Source organism: Ambystoma mexicanum, chromosome 2p (genome assembly GCF_040938575.1).
Source record: "Ambystoma mexicanum isolate Mex_15411 chromosome 2p, UKY_AmexF1_1, whole genome shotgun sequence".
Lineage (NCBI taxonomy): Eukaryota > Metazoa > Chordata > Amphibia > Caudata > Ambystomatidae > Ambystoma > Ambystoma mexicanum.
The window spans coordinates 545,320,393-545,345,791 of NC_090923.1; the positions used below are offsets into that span (position 1 = coordinate 545,320,393).

The 25,399-nt window shown below is 48.4% G+C and overlaps 1 protein-coding gene across 6 annotated transcripts in view; it reads right to left on the minus strand.

Annotated features, from left to right (window-relative positions):
- Nucleotides 1-25,399, minus strand: part of TWF2 (twinfilin actin binding protein 2) — a 471,759-nt gene that overhangs the window by 311,936 nt on the left and 134,424 nt on the right. For all 6 annotated transcript variants that reach the window (XM_069643998.1, XM_069643994.1, XM_069643995.1 and 3 more), the window contains 2 exons: nucleotides 3,692-3,870; nucleotides 2,617-2,712 (listed from right to left, as the gene is read on the minus strand). In XM_069643998.1, the coding sequence (XP_069500099.1) occupies nucleotides 2,617-2,712; nucleotides 3,692-3,870 (275 nt within the window). The remainder of the gene's footprint in view (nucleotides 1-2,616; nucleotides 2,713-3,691; nucleotides 3,871-25,399) is intronic.

Below are 25,399 nucleotides of genomic sequence, written 5' to 3' on the forward strand. Positions count from 1 at the left end.
ACAAAAATGTTACCAGGTAAGTAAGAAAGGGGAATCCCACAGTAGTTCACCCAGGAAATAAGAGAATTAAAAAGGGGAGCCCAAAACGGCAACCCATCCTAAGCCCAAAAGGCATAGGAAACCAGCTCCACTCACACACTATGGAGAGACATAAAAAGGTCACCATTAAAAGAGTAAAAGACTAGGTGAGAGGGGGGAAAAAAAGATTCCCTCTCAAGCAAAATGTCCTTGGGTTTACACAGGTCAGGAAGATCTATCATCAATATGCAAATCTTGCATAACAACCAGATGTGAATCAATTAATTTTAAACGTTCATATAAATAGGGTAATACCCACTAATGCATGTGCATCTTTATAGAAGCATTGAAAGACCCGTTCCTTGTATGTGCTGAGCTTTAGCTCCCTGTTTAACTCATCCATGGTCTTTTGTTTTTTAAAAGCTTTTCTTTGTTTTTTGTTACAGGAGATTTTTTTGGTACATAGATCACATTTTGTTGAAATACATTTTTTAATACCCAGACATGTTCTGCATTTTACTGTGCAGAGTAAGGTCCCTTTCATAGGCCAGTATTCCTTTCAGTGAATGCATGAATTTAAATAGTACGGAAAAAACGCTCTATAAAAGCATACAACCGGGTGCAGTTTGAGGGTACATTCGGCCCACATCTACTGGCATCATCTGTAAAAAAATCTAATTTGATACTGTAGTTGTACAATGAGCTGTTTGTAGCCTTGGTCCCAAATAATTGAGCAATCACAAGTGCGATCCACATAGCCGGACACCAAAAAAAATAGGGTTTAGGTTCATCCAACCCACTTACAAATGTAAAACGAGGAATGGAAACCATAAAATACCACCCAGTACTCTTGGAAAGAGGCCTGAAAGAATATCTAAAAATCACTACTTTGTGTAATTTTGTTAGAGAGTGTGTGAGCATATAGTGTGCAGTACGCACAGTAAGTGCCATTATATAAGGCTACACAATTTACCAATTATTTCAGCAAGCATGGAATACTAAATAAGCAGGGTTTGTAGACCTAACCATAAACTTGTAGTTAGTACAAGATGGTTTCTTTCAAAACAGTATTACATTCAGGGATGTTGTACACCTTGGAGGTCATTACGACCTTGGAGGGAGCCATGCCGCCATTTGCGGCATGGCTACCCCCATTCCGGGTACCGGGTCCGGGTTCCTGGAATGGGGAAATGCCAGGCCATTCCGACCTTGGAGGGGCCCGGTATTTCCCCATTCCAGGCACCCATCCCCATAGGGCTCAAAGGGAATGGGGAGCATGCCAACAACGGGCCCGTTAATGAAGGACTCGTTAGCATGCTGGACCGCTTGCGGGACCCCGCCAAGCCAGGGTCGGAATGACCCCCCCCCCATGTCTCCTTAGACTAAGCAACCGGGTCGGACTAACCCATATTTACAATCTTCCCCACAGAGCAACAGGAGATTTATTCTACTCGCAGACAACCATAAGTGAATAAGCCAAAGTTTCAAGGGGCATTACTCCACAAAACAGAGTGGTTTCTGCATCAAAGGCACCAGAGCGGTTGATGAAGATTCCAGCAACATTCAAACATTCAAACATCCAGTAACCATCTCTTTATGAACAATCTTTGTGCCTCAGGTCCTTCGACTGTAGGGTTAAAGAACGTGTGTGGTAGCCATGCTCATGACTGCCACAGAGGAACTAAAGAGCTCTTGCACTTGTTCTACTCTAGTGCTTAAGGACTAACTACACCTTTTGATCAGACTACCAACAATGCAAATGTAACTACATTTCTTTGAACAGAGGAGCGGTGTCCAGTTAAGGATTGATCACGCAAAGCAGGATGGAAGACCACATCCTTGGCCAATTGCCAGTAAAGGAATAAACAACCTGAACAGGGTAGAAAAAAGAAATTCATGCCAGAAGGACAAACAAATAACCAGTGAAACTGAGTAGATCTAAATAAGCCAACGGGCCACGCATATTGGATTTTTCCCGTGGAAATGAGTGGTCGCTGAGCAAGAGTTTTTTATCCATATGTGAACACCCGACTTCAGAGGTTATCTAGTACACTAAAGAAGAAAGCAAAGCAATTTGCTGGTGATCCTTGTTCGATGACAAGGCAGAGTCCCACATTTTAAAGTGTGCTATATCTATCACACAAGCAGAGTACAGCTTTCACACCTTTTGCACGGTTATGGATATGGGTTTGTGAACAAAAAACGTACAATACCTGCCACTCCGAGCCAAAAGGATATAATCCTTCATCACAGTGTGAAAGATGTGTATTTGTATTTTTATAGCGCTTTACGAAACACGGCCCTGTAAGCATGCATTCAGAAGAGGGACGTGATGTGTTAGTGGAAAATTCTTCAGCATGTAGTACATGGCAGGAGGGAAGTGAGGGATCATCATATGGAATGAGGTTACCTATTTGTTGAGAAATGAGAATATTGGAAGGGGTTAAGGGCAGGAGCAAAGATAGCAGAGATAACCCCTTCTCGGCAATGGCACCTCTGAGTGACGAAGATGCAGCCAGAATTTTAGGGCATGGGAAAGAGGGCGGTGGTGTGGGCAGCACCTTCAGAAAGGTGAAGGGGGTGACAGCACGGGAGCACCTTCAAGGTTCCAAACAGCTCGTCCTTAATATGGCCGCCTCCAAACTCTTTCTTCACAGTAGCTCTGGTCGCTGCATATAACATCTTTAGTCGGACCTGGAAACAGAGTGGATCACAAGCATTAAAAGAATATTGAGAGAAAAGTCGGCAGTTAACTGAAAAACTAAATCGAAAAAAAAGAATAAAAATTAACAGTATTTTCGTTATCTACTACAAAAATGAAGTCACAAAATCAGATTATTGTCATAATATAATGGAGTCTGTTACACCATGGAAACTCTAGGCTCTAGGCACACTGAAGAATGAAGGCGACAAAAGCATGGGCTTTTCCATAGGGAGACAGGTTCAGACCAGTTATTTTTAACACTACATTTATATATTAACATTTTCATCAAAAAAATGAATTCAATAATTGTATACCAAAAAATGTATTCTGGTAGTAATAGTCTTCACCTTTTGTAAACCAAAATCACATTTTACAAGGAAGCTTTAAATTTTTTGCAAAAAAGACCAAACACAAGAAAGGGAAGAGGAATGGTAAATGTGAGCTGGGGTGGTAAATTCCTTAGAAATCAAGTGCTTGGGGTACACTTGATTAAGCTATTTCATTATAAGACTGAGTGATAGCTAAAAACGAATTAACTAATTGCAGCTAATGATGATCAATGTGCGGGTGTACACGCAGCTCCCTCCGCCAAAATAAAACAAAGTGGCAAGCCCACACGTGCATTCCATACCAGACGTTTTCTCCTCACATTAATGGCTCTTTCCGTCGCTATGGGACTATGTTAAAATAGGTGGGCCACTCCTAGAAAGAAGTGCTGAGAAAGGCAAAGAAACCAATCAAAAGAGCGAACAAGTGGATGGGTGGATTGAGAACGTGAATGAAAGATCAGGAAAAGGGAAGGCCAGATGGGGTACACATTAACCACCACAAATCATAACTGGTGTTAAAATAACAGACTGATCAATGATCAAGTCATTCAAGCGCCAACCTTTCTTCAGGACATAATTCTGATCTGGCTCACATCACAAGTTCCAAGTTTAGACGAAAACTACAAAAGAAGATTCTTACTGGGGAATTATCTGGAGACCAGGAAATGAAGAGCCATTCAAAGCCCTGTGCATTCTGTGTATCAAGTCGGTAAAGAATGTAGCAGGGCTTCGTCTCATCTAGAAGCGGCAGAACAAAGGAATCGTAATCACAGTCCCATGACCCAGACAGCTCTTTGTAGGCTCCCAATAACAACTGCTCTGTAGAGAAGAAACAAAAATAGGCTGGTCAGTCTTGCATAGCAAATTCATTTTTAGTAAAGTGTATCACTCGGTGGCAGGTAAATGCAGTCAACAGGGCCAAGTACTCCTCTGCACAACTATTACTTCCAGAAAAGATAAAGCTACTGCTACAACAGATCCCCAGCCCTGTGTTTATCATGTTGTGTCATCTTCTTAAACCAGGGTGAACAGCTCAACCTTACTTTTCCTGGCTGACTTAATGGTATCTGTGGTCTAGCATTCAAGGCCAACTCCCGAGTAACAGAGTGGATGAGAATACAGATTAACACTATTACTTTGAATAAAGGAACGTCTAAAACGTGGTCTTCATGAAAATAACAGAACAGGTGTATTTGTAGAGCACAGATTCACCCTCACAGCGGTATCTTGGCGCTACTGACAGACAACAGATGTTTATTGTTACCCAACTTAATGCTACTAAAAATAAGATAAAGATCTTGAAAAGGTTAAAATTTCGTGCAGGTTACAGGTTAGGAGAACAATATTACTTACCCCTTGTAATGTTCTTTATGATGGAGGTTCCTCCAACGGGTTCATCATCTTTGATATATTCGTATCCTGCTTTACAGTCTCAAATGTTTGACAGAGGGGGTTTTGTGCGGCATCAGCATTGAAATCCCTCAACGGTTATGATTCCCACATCCGGACTGGACATTGATTGTAGTATAAATAGCATGCACTGTGCCAGTTGCCCCAGTGTCTAGTTTTTCTTGCTTTCTGATGAGCCATCTTGAGGAATCAAATAATCCACATGGGCGTTGAGATGTAAAAAAAATGTGTTCAGTCAGAGGGGTAGGTTGGGAGGACGAGGAATCCGTGGTAGGATATTCATCAGAAAGACCATTACATGGGGTAAGTAATGTGTTCTTGTAACGGAGTGTGTCCTCCCACAGATTACTCATCTTAGACAGACTCCCACAGCAGTTTTGGAAATGAGGTGGGAAAAGTGAATTTGCGTGAAATGTATATTTTGCACATAATATTGTGCATAACCGCTTTCCAAAATGAGCATCCTGGCCCGACAGGGTGTCTAAGCAATAATGCTTTGAAATGGGGGGGAGGAGGGGCAGAGACCACGTTACGGCATTGCAAATGTCCTGCACTGACAACACTTTGTAGAGCCGCAGTAGTTGCCACTCCCCGGTGGAATGGGCTCTTAAAATTATCAGGGACATCCTTCCCAGCAATGGAGTAGCAATCCAAAATGCATAAAATTATCCATCCTGAGAGTGTTTTCTTGGCCTAATTTGTGACCAGTGTAACCAATGAATAGTTGGTCATCCTATCTGATGGCTGACATTCTTTAAATGGAAAAGCAAAAGCTCCTTTCGGGTGAAGCCTGCGTAGCCTCTATATCCTTAGAAGGGTGAGGAGATGGGTAGAAGGCTGGCAATGTAATCTTTTGTGTTAGATCAAATTCAGATACCACCTTTGGAAGGAAGGAGGGACAAACCATCAAAAGTACAATCTCCTTGGAAAATACAGTAAATGGGGGTTTGCATGACGAGGCTTGTAGCTCACTCACCCTGCGAGCAGACGAGATGGCATGTTAGTAACCCGAGAAGACATGAATGAACTGGCTCGAAAAGCACTCCCATTAAAAATGTAAGTGGCAGGGGCTGTGGCCAAGATGGCAGCCAAGTAACAGCACAGACCTGCCGCTCTACCACCAATTATCCTGGCATTATCTTTAGTGGGGGACTGCACATTGCAAAGAGACATGAAGGGCCAGCCAATCCCGGTCGATACCCCGCCGGTGAAGTTTGCGGCACTGGGGCATCGGAGCAGGAGCAGATTTGCGGTGGTTGCTTTGTGCACTTGAGACGCCTACACACACCTGGTTGGACTGAGGTTAGCTCCCAGTGGTGATGCTGCCGCAATACAGAGTGCCCCGAGCGGCTGACTTTGGAGGATTTCCCCCGCTCCCTGCTAAGGGGTTTGGAAGCAACCTGCAGCGACCGGCACCAGCATTGCCCGGAACGGTCTGTTGCTTTTATGTAGGGGGTGGGTGGAAAGAGGCAGCACTGTTGGCACAGAGAGCCAGACGACAGTGAGCCACTGCACATAGCAGGAGAGTTGAAGGTGGTCGTTTGCGCTGGGTCTCGAGTGCCAGTGTCTCTGGAGAGCCCAGCATAGTGGCCAGCCAAAGTTTGAGCAGCAAGACTGGTGCTCATGAGCCCCGGCACAGTGCCAGTACAGATGCAATCTGTGGCCGAGTCAGGCTTTCGTCGGTCGCAGTGGGAGGGAGGGCTTCCTTCTTCCTCACTGATCTGTGCAGTTTGATGGCAAGTACCACGGGAACCTGAGGCAATGCAGGAAGCAGTGACATTAAGAGAGGGGTGGGGGGCAGTGTTGCGGCGCTCTTGGAGTCTCCAAGGTAAGGCGAAAGTACTGCAGAAGACAGATGGACATATTGACGGAGATTCAAGCAGCAACACTGCCCTTATGCCCCCCTCCACACAGATGCCCGGGGGAAAAGTCACCAAAGAAGCAGCAACCAATAACCATCGGTACACTATACAACGCAGTTTCACGGCTGATGGCACAGAAGGCAGACATGGAACCAGCGAATGAAGACATGTGGCAATAAACAGGGGATGGCTCTCAAAGACATCTCCAACAGCGACTTTAAACAAGTGCTTATGGAAGGGAACAAAAACATAACAGACCAGCTCTGCAGTCTTGCACAGAACGTCGCTCTGATCCGCCATTACCTAGACAAGCTTAGAGAAAGAGCCACCAAGGGGGAGCAGCGAGAGTCGGGAATGCAGGACTCACTCACGAGCACAGAACGAGACGTGGCAGTGCTCAAATCGGATCTACGTGATCCAACCGCGGCTGATTTTCCCACGGCCGGAAAGTTGACATGAGAAATGTGCGAACCACCAAAGGTTCGCCCATTTCCTGTGCGAACACAACACCTACATACCCAAACCCTCCCACCCACACCACACACCCCAACATAAAACATTCCCTAGTTTCCTTTTACTTCATGCTGAGTCCCTGCGGCGCCTGTTCCCCTTCACTTCCGTGATCGGGAACTGGCGCCGCAGGGTCTTTTTTTTTTTTTTTTAACGGGGGCTGCGGGGGATTTCCCCACGCAACCCCCGCTCACTATACCGTAAAGTATAAAATTAAATTTAAAAAAACTGGAGGTGTCCCCCGCAACACCCCCTCACTGTACTATGTGGTACAGTGAGCAAGGTGTTGCGGGGACACCCCCGCAGCATCTGTTTTTTTTTCTTTTTTCTTTCAGATGTGCTACAAGTGTGTCCCCCACAACACCCCACTCACTCTAACACTGTGTAGTGAGGGGTGTTGCGAGGGACACCCTCACAGTTTTTAAACATTTTTTTTTATACTTACCTATAATGCTACCACCAAAGGTTCAAACTTTTGATGGTTCGAACCTTTGGTGGTAGCATTTTTAGGACTTTTTGACCATGCAAACTTTTGGATGCGGTTAAAACGTCCGAGACCCTCAAATCATCTTATGTAGAGCTCCAAAGTAAGATGATGGACTTGGGAGGATCGATCACCTCGAACGAATGTGCACCCATTAGGCCAGGTCGAGGGCACTGAAAAAGGTGGGCTAAAGAAATTCCTTCAAGACTTCACAATGGGTCTGCTACCAGAAAAGGTAATTGTGGACAAGGCTCACAGAGTACCAACGCAGCAGCCTATACTTAGAGCACCACCAAGAGCCATTATTATGAAGTGCCTTAAGTATCAGGACAAGGTCAGAATACTATTGGCAGTTACGGAGCACATACACATAACATATAATGGTGCTAGGCTCTCGTTTTATCCAGACTACAGTGTGGCAATGCAGAAACACAGACAAACTTACTCAGGCGTTAAGAAGCTGCTCCTAGAGAGTAATCTGAAATACGCCTTGTTGCCCGCAGCCCGCCTGGGAGTGGATGCAGAAGGACAGAGGCCTCAAAGGATGCGTTTGAGGCGCTACCGAAATAATACCAATGCTATGTACTTTGGTGGGTCAGAAGAAGGAGTTGGACACGCAGTGGACATTTCTATATTATTTTAATGAAATTAAAAAGAAAAGGCCCCTTCTCTACCTTCGGCCCCTTCGCTATAGAGATTTCCCTAAACTAACTAAATAAACTAACTGACCCTACAATTAATATGAACTAAAGAAGGCCAAAAGTCTGTTGTGCAGTAGCACTTTTTGGGCGCATCTATGCGCAGAATGGGATTACCATAATAAACAACGTTAAAAAAAAAAACTTTATTGGCTGCCCCTGCTCTGGCAGGCAAACGTCGAATTTCCCTCCAACAATGTATAGTACAGATTATAGCAGCATAACACTAGCGGATTGACTCATTGAACATTGTATGCTCACTGTTGCATAGGCGCTCAGGATATGTTGGCATATTTTCCCAACCTTGGACACTCGGCTCACTAGCAGCACGTCAGTAAAACGAAACCCTGGTGCAGAGAACAACATCAGACTACTGCCCACTTGCCCAATTAGTTCTATCATCTATCATCAGCCAAATCTTCTCCTTTGGGCTTGATTTTGCTGGATGTTCTCTTCTCTGGAACTTTAAGGGGAGTTAAGGTACATCGTTATGTTCGGCCAGGGCTTTATAAATAGGCCTTGTTTTCTGGTCTTGCACCACGTGTTAAGAGACCACGATTTTGTCAATTTCATATTTTATTTAGTGCTATTTGATTCAATAATGTCAGGTGTCATTACCCTCTTCAGCCTCTAGAGACTTGGTTGCTCCGTCTCACATAGGCTTTTCTGTATTTTTCATGGTCAATACTTCGCACTCATCAATGTTCGCTCATTTACTTAATCTAAGAGAAATATGTTCTGCATAAGTTGCTTATCCTTGGTAACTCCCTTTGTACTGGTCATCTTTGATCTCTGGCCAGCAGCTATTCTTTGTTCATGGACAAATTTGTATTTCCAGCCTCTGTCAGGTCTGCACCTCTGGTCTCTCTCCTTCCAGCTCTGTGCTTACTATCATTGAGAGCCGGTGCCCATCCTTTCAACATGGCTGCTTTATCCAAGTTATGTTTTATACTGCAGGAAGCTTCTATGTGATTCATCTACTGTGCGTTTCTGCGTATATACATCTATTATTTATCTGGTTACTTACCGTCTTTGTATATATGTTTTCTTCTTACTCATACATGTTACTTTGCTTCTTCAGTTACATCTTCATTCTTTAAGTATTCTTATTTTGTTTTGGTGTGTCATTGTATCATCTCCTTAAGACATCACTTCGCACTTGCCAGATTTTCTTTACAGTTCTTCAATATTCAGTGGTGTCTGCAACTCTGCTACCACTCCGTGCCAGGGTACATTTGGTACGGTTGTCTGAGGGCATACTGTCTCATTTTTAAAAAGTTTTTTTTTTAAAATAATGTTTATTATTTTATAAACACTTCAAACATTACAAACAATTAGGACGTTCATGATTAAGCTTCAAACATTATATAGCACAATGCGCTCTTCGGTCAAACCCCCTCCCACCCCATTAACTTGAGCCATTGTACCCATGTCATCCACCTATACGTCTTCAGGCGTGTCTACTATCACCACCTCTTCCGTGCCATCATCGCTGTGGTAGGCCTGGGAGGGACCCGCCATTGAGGCCACCAATTGTCTCCATGCTATTAGGGGGCCCACCTCTTCCTCCCCCCCTGGTAGCGACTTCATACCAGGCGGCCGTTTCAGCTTCTGCCCACTTTAAAAGGTCTGCCCACCACATCTCTATTCTAGGCTGATGGGCCGCTTTCCAGCACATTGTAATTCTCCGTTTGGCCAAGATGTAGGCCAGGTCATTCATCTTGCTAATGTGTCTCAGGTTACGTGGTCTGGTGAAACCCACAAGCATACATGCCCAAGCCGACTCCACATCCAGCGTGACCCCTTTGTCTGCTAATCGTGTTTTCAGTTCTGTCCAAAACCTACCCACCTCGGGGCAAGCCCAAAACATGTGCAGCAACCCAGCCTCTATCTACCCGCACCTAGGGCATTTCTGTATCGCCGGGCCGCCAAACCTGGCCATTTTGCTGGGGGTCAGATATGCTCTATGAGTGACATATAATTGGATCTGCTGAAGTCTCGCGTTTCGGGACACCTTCTTATACCTTTGGGCTCTATCCCATTGTCCATCCGTCATGGGTGCACCCACCTCCTCCTCCCAGTCTCGCTTTAGTTGGAGCAACTCCCTCCGCGCCCTAGTGCTCAGCAACTCATATATACGAGATATTTTGTGCCCACCATCCAAGACATCATACATCGTCTCTATGGTGGCATCAGGTTGTTACGCAAGCACTGCCTCAGGCCATCGTTCTCTCACTAGTTTAATGATTCTAGAATAAGTGATGTGTTGGGTCTTATGCACCCCGGTGTCCTCCATTAAACTCTGAAAGTCCAATAACACCCCCTCTTGCCATATATCGCCATGGGTAGCCAGACCCACCGGTTCCCAGTATCTACGGACCCCTTTTATCAGTTGGGAGTCTTCCCCACACAACGCCACCAACGGCACCTGCAGGGAAAACTGGGCCGGGTCTCCCACATTCCGCCATGCCCTACGCCACACCTCCCTACCAAGCACCAACAATCTCACCATTCCTGATACCTTTGATTTAGGCAGCCACACTGTCTCTCTGAGGAAGTAGGGAGCTGGATCCCTTCGCAGCAGCCTAGCTTCAGCCGTTTCCTCTTCAGACAACCACCTCGCCACATCTTGCAGCTGAACTGCCATGTAATATAACTCGAAGTTCGGCAGGTTTATGCCCCCCTGTCACACAAATTTTGTAATTTCCAGAGGGCCACCCTGTTTCTGGAATTGTGCCAGATGAAACCCCTGCACATGCTGTGGAGTTGGACAAAAAAACGTTTGGGGATCACATATGGGATGTTTACAAAAAAATGTAGCAATCTGGGCAGGACTACCATTTTAAGCAAAGCCGCCCTCCCCATCATGGCCAGGGACAATCTGGACCAAAATCCCATGCTATTTTTAATACCATCAACTGCCTTCAACGTATTGTGTTTGTGTTCTGCCCCCGTCGTGTGGTATATATCAATACCTGGGTATCGAAACGTCTCGGTTCGCCAAGGTATTGGCAAGACGGCAGGTTTCTCCATGGGGTGCTTTTATACCTCCCCAGGGGGAACACACTAGACTTCCTAGGATTCACTGCTATGCCCGAGAGGGTAGCGTTAACGTTCCATCACCTTCAAGACATATTGAAGGTTCTCCTCCGGGAAGCGCAGATACAAAAGCATGTCATCGGCGTACAGTGATATAAGGTGTGTACCTCCCACAGTGCGGATTCCTATCTCCCCGTATTATTGTCTAAGGCACACTGCTAGTGGCTCTAATGCTAGGATATCTAACATGGGCGACCAAGAGCATCCCTGTCTAGTACTCCTGCTAAATTGCCATTTATCTGAAATTATACCACCCGTTTTAACCCTTGCAATTGGGGAGCTGTACAACATCTTGACCCATCTCAGGTACCCCGGCCCCATCCCATATCCTTTCAAGGTCGCCAGCAACCAAGGCCACCTCACTGAATCGAAGGCCTTGACTGCATCCAGCGAGACAATTGCCAGGGTCTTTCTCCGTTTGGTCAATAATGTGATGTAATCTCCTATGATTGTCAGTTATATTTCAACCAGGCACATAGCCCGTTTGGTCAGGGTGTATCAATTTGCCGATGACTTGCTTAAGCCTGTTAGCCAGCACAGCTGTAAGGATTTTGCTGTCCTGATTGAGCATCGATAGGGTCCTATATGACCCACAGTCTGTGCTTGGCTTGCCTGGTTTCAGGAGCGGGATGATCACCGCTTCCCGTAAGGATTCTGGCAGCCCCCCACGTTCTTAAGCCTCATTAAGCATGGCCAGTAGCGGCGGGAGCAACTCTTGTTTATACGTTTTATAGAATTCACTGGGGAGCCCGCCGAATCCCGGGGCTCTGCACATGGGCAGGTGCTGGATCACTGTCTCTAGTTCATCTGGGGTGATTGGGGCGTCCAGGTCTGCCCGTTCCAAGTCATCTAGAGAGGGCAAGCCTATATCTTCTAGTGTTTCCTGGATCTCTTGGTCCCTATTTTCCCCACCGTCCTCATACAGACATTTACAGTATCTACAGAACTCTTCATTTATTCCCTCTTGAGTATCCCAGATCAGGCCTTCCTCGCCTCTAACTTCTCTACTCACAGGTTGTGGTGTCTCGTTTTTGTATAACCAGGCCAGCAATCTGCCCGGCTTGTCTCCTCCCGCATGCTGCCTTTCCACATATTTCTTATAGTTCATCTTACATAATCTATCCCAAAGCGCACTGCTAGTTTGCTGCGCAGTGTCATCCTCTCCCCCTCCTCCCGAGAGGCACCGCCCTTACGCATCATGGCCCTCCAGTTCCCTTTCCGTTTCTTGCAACTTCTGTGCTATGCCTCCTTGGAGCCCTTTGGATTTTGATATGGCTACACCCCGCACTACGACCTTGAATGCCTCCCATACTGTCCCCACAGATGGCATGCTGCCGGTGTTAATGTCAAAGTACTCAGTGATCGCCTCCCTCAGGTCCTCCCGGATCCTGCAGGGCCTCCGCTCTAAGCTTCCACGTCGGATCCGCGCCGTGGGGGTTGGTATCGCCACTCCAGGACGAAAGGAGAATGGTCCGAAAGCACCCTGGCCTTATATTCCGCGCCCACCATTTCTCCTGCTATCTCAGCAGCAGCAAACACATAGTCCAGCCTCGTGTGCAAGCCATGTGGCGCCACATAGTGCGAGTACTGCCTGTCTACTGGGTGCAGCTGCCGCCATACATCTTGGAGCTTAAAATCCGTCAGTAGGGCCTGTAACGCCTTAGCAGCCGGGGTGGGTTTGTCTAGCTTGCCATCTGATCTGTCCATCTTGGGGTTCAAAGTGCAATTGAAGTCCCCTCCCCATAGGATCACGTCACCCACCAGGGGGCTGATTTTGCCGTGTAGAGTCCTAAAGTTCCTAAAGTAAGCCTTGATTAGGGGCGTTTACTATGCTCAATTCCCGGTTTTCCAGCATCCCCTGCGCTACAACCATTCTGCCTTCCGAGTCCACCGTCGACCGAGTCAGCTGAAACGGTACGTGCGGTGCTATCCATATGACTCCCCTAGCGTAAGCAGAGTATATAGCTCCCGTGACGCTCCCCCCTCCTCCAGTTTCTCTCTAGTGAGATGGGTTTCCTGTAATAATGCTATATCAATCCTCATCCTTCTTAGGTACATGATTACTTTATTGCGCTTTAGGTAACTATTGAGGCGCCTCACATTCCAGGTCACCACTCTAAGGCTACCTGACGCCATTTATCTGATGTCCCGTCTCCTCTCCCAGTCTCCCCTTCTGCCCCTGATGACAAAGTTTGGCTCGCTCCCCTCCCGCTCCCAACAAACTCCCCCTCCCCCCATTCCCCAACTTCAAACCACTGCACACCGCCCCTTCCCTCCCCGCTACCCACCCAACCCCAACAAGTGCCCAGCTCCATCCCTGGATCTCAGGCCCCCCGCGTTTGGTCCTGCCTTGAAATGCCCAGGCCAGGAACCCAGCAGGGTGTCACTGGACTACCAGTGACCTAACTAAACTTCTCGTTATGGGGATGTGAGGTCTGCCTCCGTAAAGCTCCCATATTAATACCAGAGTTTCTAGTGCCAACGGCTCATACATATAACTATAGCCCTGGGCATACTGCCCCGCAGGTTATATACTGTGCTATATTCAAGTCCCATTGTCAGAGGTTGTGGCACCCTGGGTGCTCCAGACCCATGTTACTTATCTTTGCCTCCTTTCTGGATACCCGGTTCTTGGGGGCAACTCTGCGCATCCAACCATCCCATGGCGTCCTCCGGGGTTTCAAAAAACAAGGTTCTGCTCTTGTGGAACACCTTCAATTTTGCTGGATAGATCAACATGTACTTGTGGCCCGCTTCCCGCAATCTTCTTTTCACAGACCCAAAGTTCATGCGACTGCGCTGCACCTGCAAGGTATAATCCGGGTATGCCGTTATGGTTGCCGACCCCCTTTGTATTGTACCACCCTTCCGAAAGTGTTCAAGGATTTTTTCACAATCTCGGTAGTTTAGGATCTTATCTACCATCAGCCTAGGGGGGTTTCCCGGCGGCGGCCTCCTCATCAGGGCCCTATGCGCCCTCTCCACAGCGAACCCCTGGGACAGGGCTCCCCCAGTTATCTCCTTCAACAGCTTTGACTCGATGAATTCCGTGGGGTTGGTTCCTTCAGCACCTTCCGGCAATCCGACGATACAAATATTGTTTCTTCGGGCGCGTCCTTCTGCCTCCTCCGCCCTGCTAACCAGGTTGCCCACACGTTGCACTAGGGCGTGAAGTTCCAATTTATGGGTTGCACAGTCTGCCGTGTTCGGGGCCACCTCTTTTTCCAGGTCACCCGTGCGCTCAGCTAGTGACCTTACATCTTGCCGGAGAAGATTTACCTCCTCCTGCACTGCCCCGACTTTGAGCTCAAGTGCAGCTTTCAGTTCGTTCATGGCCAGTCCCAGTTTAGTCTCCCAGGCCACTTTCAGATCTGCAATCGCCGCAAGCATCTCCTGGTTGCCCATAGTGTCTGGGCCCCCATCGGGGGTCTTGTCTTTCTTCCTGGCCCCTTCAGTGCCCGGTGGCGTTTTAGCGTATTCATCAAATGCAGGCTGCTTGTTTTTCGGTCTTATAGGTTTACTAGACATCGTGATGCTTCGGAAACGTGTGGGCTGGCCCCACAGCAGGTGGCCCCCAGCCCGAGCAAGCTAAATTGCCCAAAGTGTCAGGGCCCAGCCCAGCCGTATCAAGGGTGTCCTCAGACTGCCTATTCTACTCCCGGAGTGGACTGTGTCCTCCCACGTAATCATGTGGGTTTATTACTTCCACTCGGATCTCAGGCTCCAGCCCCAGTTGGTTCAGGTCCCCAGGCGCCCCTCCCGGTGCTTATGTGGCTCCCCAGGCGTGTATACTGCCACTATGTGCATCTCATAGGCACCTCCTCAAGTTTCCGTCCTCACCACATCTGTGGTGTTTTTAGAGGCTTCACATCAGATCTGCCGTGCCGACAAGCCACGTTGCGAATTCCCCCGAGCTTCAGTGTTGCCCTTAGAGCGAGCAGTGACCCTCCTCCTGGTGATTTGCTGCCATATGCTGGGGGGGGAGGAGGGAGACATCTCCTTCCTCTCACTTGTGCAGAGGGTATCCGGGCTCTGGAATCAAGTGGGGCTTCATAATGCCCTCCATGCCTCCCATTGAGCGCAGCGCCTCACTTATGGCCATACATCCGAGTGCAGCACAAAGCGCTTTGTCAGATCTGGGGCCACATACTACGCGTGTGTGCAGGGTGCCCCCATCCGGACCATGCAGGGCTCGTGTTGCGGGAACAGCTGGGCCGTAGCGCCGTGGGCGCTCTTCGTCTCGGAGCTATTCGCGGCTTCAATTCGCTAGGGGGGGGGCTAAGGCCGTCTCTGCCTTCCCGCCCGCAACGCGCTCCGTAGCTCAGGGGCGTAGGGGACCGCAGGCGTCCCAATCCTTGTAGTGTCCTCCGGGGACGGGCTGCCGGGGATGCCAGTGTCGGGCCAATCCCTCAGCGGGTCTCACGCGCCCGATGCGGCCAGTCTCCTGCTCTCTCCAACGCCGGCGGCAGCCACGTCTCCCTACCTCCGTCCTCCAGGGCACCCCGGAGCGGGGTTCGCTAGGGGCGCATATGCCCGCCGGGCACCGGGCCCCACACGCCTCCGCTCCAGTGGGCGTCCCAGGGCTACGGCGCGTCGCCGCACATCACGGTCCTCGCCCACCGCAGTGCCACAGCCTTTCCGTTGTTGGCCGCCGGAGCCTTTGTCAACTCTTCTGGGCTGCCATTTTGGGGGTCTCGCCCCCGAGAATCGAGAACACAGCGCAGCCCCCAGGGCGGTCCTCCCTCAACGCTTGGGCTTGAGCTTTTCAGGATGTCTGTGCAATCTCTTCCTAAGCAGGTTCGTGATGTTTCAGGACTTCAGTGCTTATATTTATGCACGTATTTGCAGGATCAAACGCCAGATCTCGGGAGCTCTCCCAGAGCTCGACTGCTCACATGGCTCTTGTAGCCACACCCCCTGTCTCTCATACACTTGGTGCCGTATTGGGATGATACCTGGTGTCATGCACAGTTTCTTCCTGTTGTTCATCCAGTATGACGGAGGTGAAGGGCAGATTCTATCACTGACATACACGTCTGCTCCTCTACATTGACTCTCGCCTTCTGGTAATTTCCCTTTAGCCTTTTCTCATGGGACTTTCTCTCAGGGTTCATCTTGGTCCAGGGATGTCTTCAATATAAAAATGTCCATCTTTTTTAAACACATTTCTTATACGGATCTCCTCTTTTGTGGTTTTGTCCAGAAGCTCTTGCAGCTCTGTAAAGGAGCAGCGGAATGCCTCTGCAGGAAGTCCCGCCTCCTGCTACCTATATGTTGGAAGTCAGAAATCGCGACATGCACAACACCAGTGATCATGTCTATTCCACAGAGTCTTCAAGACAAGGTATCCACCAAGGAAAACCTACCTGATGTATCCCCGGAGAACTGACAATCTCTTGAAGGAATCCCTGAAGGAATATGAAGAACACAAAGAGAAGTAGTGACGTCACAAGAAGAGAGTGTGGCACACTGAGAAGAGCGGTTGGAGAAGAGGAGGTATAGTCCTTATAGAATCTAAAGACGAAATAAAGAATCGAGTAAGCTTTCCTATGCGGAATGAAGATTGCACATGTGACCAACACTGCCGAAAATGCAAGCCATTTTATAACTGTAAAGATGTAGAAACGCAAGTAGACTAAGTAATCATAAGGCTGGCTATACACAGTGAATAAACTGCGGGTGGTGCCACCATTATATAGAATGTGGATATTCAATGTCACAATTTTAGTAAGCTCAAACCCAATGAGTAAGCAGGATTAATAGCTATGCCTGTGTCGCAGCAAAGTAGCTGCTGAAGATTGAAGAAGGACCGAGGCAGGCTGCTTGGCCTGGTAACAAGGATGGAGCAGCCAAGAACTGGTTATATATTCTTAAATGCAGTAATTGTAGGAAGCTGAATCAGTTGCAAAGGAGAGAACACCTGGAGTGTGAAGTTTCTTCATTTAAGACAAATGCTATAATATGGGCCAATTCACAGTCTCCTGTCACGCGAGTCAAGGATGCAAAGAGACGTTGGGCATGCAGACCACAACTGTGAAAAGCATGTACCCATACTCCCTTATATTCCCAGAGAAGTGCAACTACTGCAGGGCCGTGTGCAAAGACAAATTGAATGGCAGAAGGCACAGGTGTTGTGAGATGTTGGGCTAATTGGATGGGGAGACACGGTCAAGTCCACCCACTGGCACCTGGGTTGCTGGCTTACGTGCTGCTAGTGAATCGAATATTCCAGAAGGGTACAAGCGTGCCAACCAATTTTAGAAGGCCTTATAACAAAAGGCCTTTTAGTTTAGGAGCCAATGATGTACTGTGCATCTTATAATGATGAAGATGACTTGCACTAGGGGTGGGCATAAGTTGTCCACCTGACTGTACAGACCCAATCACAACCCAACCCCTTATAGGAAGTATACTTAGATGTTTCTCCTTGAATGTATCACAATCCAACTTAGGTTTTTCCAGTTTGCCACTCAGTATGACGAGCTTTTGCTATACAAGTACAATTTTCATGAAATCCTTTGAGAATGCTTGTGAAACGTCAGTTGATGTCTGTTGTAACTCGCAGTTTTAGACAATTGATAATACAACAGTCAGATGAGCCTTTTGCCAACTTCCTAAATCAGTTTTAGTATTTGGTTTAAGTTATTCTGCATCTCATCCATGTATGACGTGTTACCTATTTAAAGGACCATAAGGGTTCAGCTCCTCCCAACTGTTGTTGGTTCCTGGTTTCTTGTCAATGTTATACTTCTAACAGTTCTCCTTGAGATAGTCTCTCTCACTCTTAACTTTTATTTTACGTCTCTCACATTCTTGATATCCAACCTTTCCTAGGTCTATGATGCCTTTATCTGAATTAGGTATCCCCCTATCCTGGGGTTTCCGGAAGGAATGCCTTTTCTTGTTATTTGATTAACTAATTCACAACACTTTCTTATGGAGAGTTCTCTGTATTCCCCGATATCCAGCCTTTCAGAGTTTGGTTGCGACTAACTGAATTCAGAACCCCCTTTCCAGTGGTCTCTCTACTGGATACTTTCTCTCGTTTTGTTATTCACTTGGTAGTCCTAGTTCACAATACTTGTTACACTATCTTAGGGAGTGTTCTCCCCCTTAAACAAATATTTCTTGTGCCTTCCCTGCATCCCCCTCCCCAGGTTACTTGTTTCCAATTTCTCTCAGTTTTACATTCACCTTATTATTCACATTCTTTACTCGCCCCATATATGTCCAGTGATGTTGGCTCTCTGTTAGAATGGCATCCTTATGGCTTTCACACGTGCCTCTCTTCATTGTCCTGGCAAGCTCCCGCTTCTCCTTTTCACCCAGGTACCTTTGTTTGGCAAAGGTAACCTCACAGGGCTAGGCACTCGCTTGGTAAATTGCTTCGCTTGCTTGCAGATCTCAGGCTTTGCATTAGTCTCGGCATCTCTGCAGGATGCTGCAGTCGGTGGGAGCTTTCAGCACTCCCGGCTGCACTGCTCTGTGCCTTTTTAGAGAGGCACCAGGCCCACCATGGTACTGTTGTGGTCACGCCACTACGTCGGACAGTTCTTCTCACTCTGTCCCCAACTGTTCCTCTGTGGTCTGCCTTGCCGGTCCTCAAGCGTCTTAACTGGCATTCTCGGACCTTCCGCGACTTCTCAGTTCCACCTCTCCAAGGCGTAATTACGTCAGGGGGCTTCCCCCTGCGCACCAAACTCCCTCTTCCTCTGTGATCCACTCATCCCACTTACATACAAATCTCTCCTTAAAGAGAGATTACCCTTTACTGCAGATGGCGTGATTGATTCATGTTATGCTATTGTTGCTTCGCAAGTTGGGGTATGGAAGCACGGGAAGGTTAGGGTAATTTCCACAAATGCATTCCAGCAGGTCCTTTGCAGGATAACAGTGTTACGAGAGGTGTATGCGGAAAGGTGACATGCCACAAGGGACCAGAGCAGCCACATTCGTTTTTAACAGGGGTACGGAGTGTGTGTCATGGAATATCCGGGGCATCAGTGTAGTTAAAGGCACAGTGTCATGTCCTATTTAAAGCACCACAAAATGGAGCAGGTAGTGCTCCAGGAAAAACGTTTGTCTGGTTCCGAGCATAACAAACCACGCAGCAAACTCAAGGGCCAGTTATACTTTTCCTTTTCTTCGGCTGCCGCAGGGGTGATCTGGATGACTCTAGTAGTATAATTTGAGTTGCAGAAACAATTATCTGATGACACGGGCAGATTGGTTGGTGTGAGAGGCCTATATAATGGCACAAAGGTATTAATACTAAATACCTATGCCCCCAATATGGAAGACCGTGGGTTTTTCAAGGAGATGTCCTGGATACTGCTTGACCAACTATGGTGCATGATTGTATGGGGCGGTGACTATCATATACACTCGTATGGATAGTTCCAGAAAAAGCAGAGTGCCCCTTGGGTCCGGCGGCCAGAGCACTGATACATGTGAGCCCAAGATTTCAACCGATTGATGTATGGAGAGTCAGAAACCCAGGTGTGGTGGGATATTCATACTGATCACAGGTGCACAACACATTCACGTATTGATATTGTGTTTACAAGCAACTAGTTCCTGCACAGGCTAAGACAGGTTGAGTTTTTGGATCGTTCATTATCTGACCATTCGACATTGCTTGCTGCGCTGAGGTATAGTATGAAGTCATCGCAGTGGAGAATGAAGCCGCATTATTAGGCACTTGATAGAAGAGTAAATATATGAGCTTTTTAATAGGAATAGTTGCACTGTGAGCTCTAGTGGAGTCCTCTGGAAGGCCTTTAAAGCCTCAATAAGAAGGGTGTTTACGTATAAAACATAACGGGGAGGGGGGGGGGAATCAGATGGGTGCTGAACCAAGAAATTACGGAGATAGAAAGTCAGGTTCAAGCAATCGACACCCAGCATCTTTCGAACCCTACAGTGGTCAGGCGTCTGGGGAGGCTGAATTCCGCTAGGGAGAAGCTCAGTAAGTTGGAGTACCAGGTATACACTAAATACCAACACAAGTTTGGGGACAAGACTGGTAAAACATTGGCGTGGAGGACGTCTATGTCAAGGGCCACGAAGCCAATTACCCAAATGGAAGCCTCCGAGGGCCACGTCACACATGACCAAATCAATGAAGCATTCAAGGAGTACTATTCAGAGCTACATACCAAGCGGGGTGGGGGAGGGACAAGCCAATGAGTACCTGGCAGGTGTAGTGTTGCTGTGGCTGGCTCACATTGTGAAATGCTTAAGCAGCCAATAACTAGACATGCCAAACAGCAAGCGATTGCTGGCTTCCGTCTGCCAGCAGAGTTCTACTCTAGGTTTGGTGAATTATAGTTCCACATCTGCAAGACGACTATAGGGAGACCATGGACATGGGATGCCTACATTCTACATTGAAAGGCACAGTAATCATACTGCTGTAAGAATAAAACGCAATGCACTTTATATAGACAACTATCCCTAAAAAACACAGACGTGAAACTTCTTAGCAAGATACTGGATTTAAATCGCCGCGATCGCACCCTACATGGTGACTGAGCATCAGGCAGGCTTCATTGCAGGTCTATTTCTGGGAAGCCCCAGTTTGAGAAAACGTTGTGTAGCACCGTCTGTGTTTAGTTGCCACTCGTGTACCGAGGGTATCACCGCACTTCTGCTTAGTATGTCTGCGAGAGAACTGAGTTCCCCTGGAACATGTTGTGCTAGGAGAAACATTGTGTTTTAGTGCCCACAGCCAAATGTTCTGGGCTAGTTTGGAGAGCCCTGCAGAATGTGTGTCCCCCAACACTCCTGGTTTAGGTAAAACATGGCTGTGGTGCCATCCGTTAGGATCTGAAATGTTTTGTGCACTAGCTGTGGTTTGAAAGCTATAAGCACTTAGAAGACCGCTAGTAGTTCCAGAAGGTTGATCTGTTTTTTGGTTGATGCTTGTGTCCATACCCTGTGTGCAAAGTAATGGAGAAAATGTGCTTCCCACCCTGTCAGGGATGCATCTGTAGTAAGAGTGGCTTTAATAGCTGGTGTGTTGAAATGTTTTCCCTTTAACAGGTGGTCTTTAGACCACCACTGCAGCAATTGAACCAGAGGTTGCATAACCACCACTAGATTGTCCCATAGACAGGAAGCCATCATTCGCAGAAAGAACATTAACTTTCACACAGTTCCTTGACGACCGGCTACATACGGAGGTGTTTGGAATAACTTGAAACCTCAAGTTGGAGGGGAAGGCCAGTCCGTCGTTTGTTTTGATTAGTACCCCTAGAAATTGTTTTACTTGGCTGGACACTAGACTTGACTTTTTCGTTTATGGAGAATCCTAATTGGAACAGTAGGTCGGCTGTTTGCTGGGTGTTCTGCTGACACATTTGAGGTGTGTCTCCAGTTAGTAGCCAGTCTAAGTAAGGGTACACTGGAATGGACTGGCTTTGCAAGTGGGCGGCCACTACTGCTAGGACCTTTGTCAACACGCTGGGAGATAAAGCTATGCCGAATGGTAGCACTTTGAATTGTTAGCGATTATCCCGCCACTTTGAATCTTCAGTATTTCTTGTGCGCTGGGAACATTGAAATATGAAAGTACTGTTGCCATGTAATCCCCTTGTTTTAGTGGGAAATTACCGCCTGTAACGCAGTCATCCTGAACTTTTTGAAGCTTGACAGATGTTTGCAGGTCCCAGGTCCAGAACTAGGTGCACTATAAGATCTTTCTTTGGAACAAGGAAGTACACTGAATAAATACCTTGATCTTCCTCTAGAAGTGGTACCAGATCTATTGCTCCTTTTTTTCAGTAGTATTTGAATCTCCTCTTGCAGGATAAGGAAATGTTCCGAAGACATTTTTCTTGCACGAAGAGGGCGGTGGCATGGTGATTCGATGAGCTATGGAGTATCCTTTAGCCACGGTCGCAAGCCCCCAGCGATCTAATGTTATACTCCTACGCCCTGTCTCCTTTCCTCCATACTTGCGGGACATTCGGTCCTTCGAGACGAGACCAGACCAATTTTGTCAAAAAGCATCAAAAATGAAAAATGTCCTTTTTATGTAGGCCGTAACCTCGCCCTCCTGAGCTCCGCCGCGCGCATCGCCCTTCAGTCCTTTTCTCTGCGCCGTCAGGGCTGGACACACTTGCATCACTGGGAATATTATTTTTGTTCCTGCTGTCCTTTCTTCCGGCTCCTGTTCCTCGGTCGTCTTGTCAGTCTATGCTGGAGCGTCTAGGTTTCGTGTCCTGTTCTTCTTGCGAACGTCGCTTTGCTAGGGCGGATCCCCATTCTCTTTGCCTGGAGTGCTTAGGCGCCGAACATCGTTGGGATTCGTGCTTCTACATGACTCCCTCTCCGTCCGGGCACTCCAGCATCGTCTTCTTCGGTGGGAGGAGGTGTTTCAGCACGTTCCTCCACCTCATTTTCAGCTTTTCATCGACGAAAAGAAGAAGCCTGGTAAGTTCTTTACTTTTTAAAGGCGCCCCGGCCAGGGGACTCCTTTCCGGGATCTTCCAGGTCCGGGATGGGCTTGTGTAGCTCTGTCACCGGGGGTTCCTAATCGGCATACCAGAGTTTTCTCTGAGGGTTCCCGAAGTGGACCTGCCAGTACCGGATATCATTCCAAGGTTCCCCATTTGGGGGCCAAGGTTAAGCACAGTTTGTCTGTTGCGTGGGATACCAGGGCCTGCCCTGAGGTCTCGGTTACTGGAGCTTTCCATACCGAGTCTCACTTGGGGCTTTACATACCGTGTTAAAACCAGAGGTTCCTCTTATTGAGGCTAAGGTCAGCACGACAGACCCAAGAGACCCTCTTCAAAGGTCTTATTGGTGAGGTGGAACAAGTTACTTACCTGTAACTGTTGTTCTCCAGCATGGGTCTGGCATGGATTCACATGCTCATGAATATTCCCCGTCGTCAGGCTGGGAATCCTCAGTAAAGAAAAAAATCAGTTTCAGTTTCTGAACTGTCTTTCTACTAGTAACCAATCACTGGTCTCTGGGTCATACTGCCCCCAGCCAATGAGTGCCCTCTACCTAAGCCCTTCCTATGGCAGCCATCTTCAGATTTGATAGCACGTAAAGTGGCAGTAGGACCAAGAGAAAAGCCGCAGAGGGGTTGGAGGGAGGGTTTGCATGTGAATCCATGCCAGGCCCATGCTGGAGAATAACAGTTACAGGTAAGTAACTTGTTCCTTCTCCAGCATGGGGTCTGGCATAGATTCACATGCTCATGAATACAAGAATACATAGCAGTACACACATGCACAACCACAGGAGATGGCAAGGCTCAACATTAAGCATTTCAACAACTCAACATTAAGCATCTCTTACCTCCTCACCAGGCTCACCTTCAAGCGAACAGGTTGCACAGCACTGCCTGGCCGACTCTGGACTCCTCCCTGGAATCCCGGTCGACGCAGTAGAATCTCGTGAAGGTGTGCGTCGACCTCCACGTAGCAGCCCTGCAGATGTCCAGCAGGGGCACACCAGACAGGAACGCCATAGTACCAGCGATTGCTCTGGCTGAATGGGCTCTCGGACGGCGGGGCAACGGTCATTTAGCCAACCTGTGACAGTGCATGATGCAGCCGGAGAGCCATCTGGAAATGGAAGCCTTCGAGAGGGCCTTCCCTTGGTTCATAGGTCCAAAGATCACAAACAGCTGTGATGTCTTCCGAAACCTCTGTGCGGTCCACGTAGAACATCAGCGCTCTAGCTACATCCAGCGAGTGCAAAGTCCTCTCAGCCACCGACGAAGGCGAAAGGGAAGAAAACAGGTAACACCAAGGGCTCGTTGAAATGGAAGTCCGACGGCACCTTGGGCATGAATGAGCGGTGCGTCCTCAGCACTACCCTCGTCTCGTGGAATGTCAGGTATGGAGGTTTACAGGAGAGGGCCTGGATCTCTCCCACTCGTCGTGCAGAGGTGATGGCCACAAGAAACGCTGTCTTCCACTATAGGAACTGAAGCGGTGCCGAATGCAAGGGCTCGAATAGGGGAGCCTGGTCAGCACCATGTTGAGCTCCCACGCCGGGGCCTTCACCGGCAGGAACGAACAGAACAATCCTTTCATGAACTCCTTCACCAGGCTGTGAGACCACAGTGACGATCGCCCCGGAGTTCTGGTGTAGCGGGAGATAACCGCCTGATGGATATTGATGGAGGCATGTGCCAGCCCCGCCTTGGCCAGCGACAGCAAGTACGGCAGCACTTGAGGGGCCGTAATCCATAGAGGGTTGATCTTCTGTGCAGGGCACCAGACAGAGAACCTCTTCCATTTATGTCCATAGCACTTAAGAGTCGAGGACACCTTGGCCTTTGCAAAGACCTCCTTGCAGTCTGCCAAGATATCGTAGCCTCCGAACTCTAGTGCTGCAGGAGCCAAGCCTGCAGGTTCAGCGATCCTGGGTCGTGATGTAGGATCGCGCCTCCTCCCCTGGCGAGAAGATCCGCGTCCGTCGGCAGTCTGACTGGGGGTGACGCTGACAAGTCCAAAAGGTCCAGGAACCATATCGGCCTCAGCCACGCCGGTGCGACGAGGATCATCCTGCACCAGGACCGTCTGAGTTGACTGATGAGTCGCAGAAGCAACGGCAACGGAGGGAACGCATACAGGAACAGGCTGTCCCAGGGCAAGGGGAATGCATCGCCCATGCTCCCCATCTGGGGAAACCTGTTGGCGAACCTCCGGCATTTGGTGTTCGTCGCGCAGAGACCTATCTGGGGATTGCCCCATCGTCGGAATAGTAGATCCACTTGATCCTGCAGGAGTTCCGACTCGTGGCACGAGCGCAGCTCCCTGCTGAGTGAGTCGGCGACAGTGTTCTTTACTCCTGCCATGTGGAAGGGTACCAGGAACATCCGCTGGGCGATGGCCCAGTGCCACAGATCCTGCGCTTCCTTGGACAGGGCTGGGGAACTGGTGCCACCCTGCTTTCGGATGTAAAACACTGTGGTGGTGTTGTCGGTGAAGATTCGCCCCACTTTGCCCTTGAGGGACGGATGGAAAGACCGGAGAACCCAGAACACGGCCCGGAGCTCCAGGACGTTTATGTCCAGGGACCTCTCCTCCGGGAGCCAAAGGCCTCTTGCATGGAGATCTCTGGTGTGCGCTTCCCATCCCCCCAGGGAGGCATCCGTCGTCACCATTTCCTGGTGCGTTGGGGTCTGGAAGTACATGCCCGCCGCAAGATGCGCGCAGGTGCCACACCACCGGATCGCCCAACGGAAAGTCTTGTTGAGTGGGATCTCGTCTTCGAAGCTTCCCGCTGCATACATCCAACGGGTGTCGAACTCCTGCAGT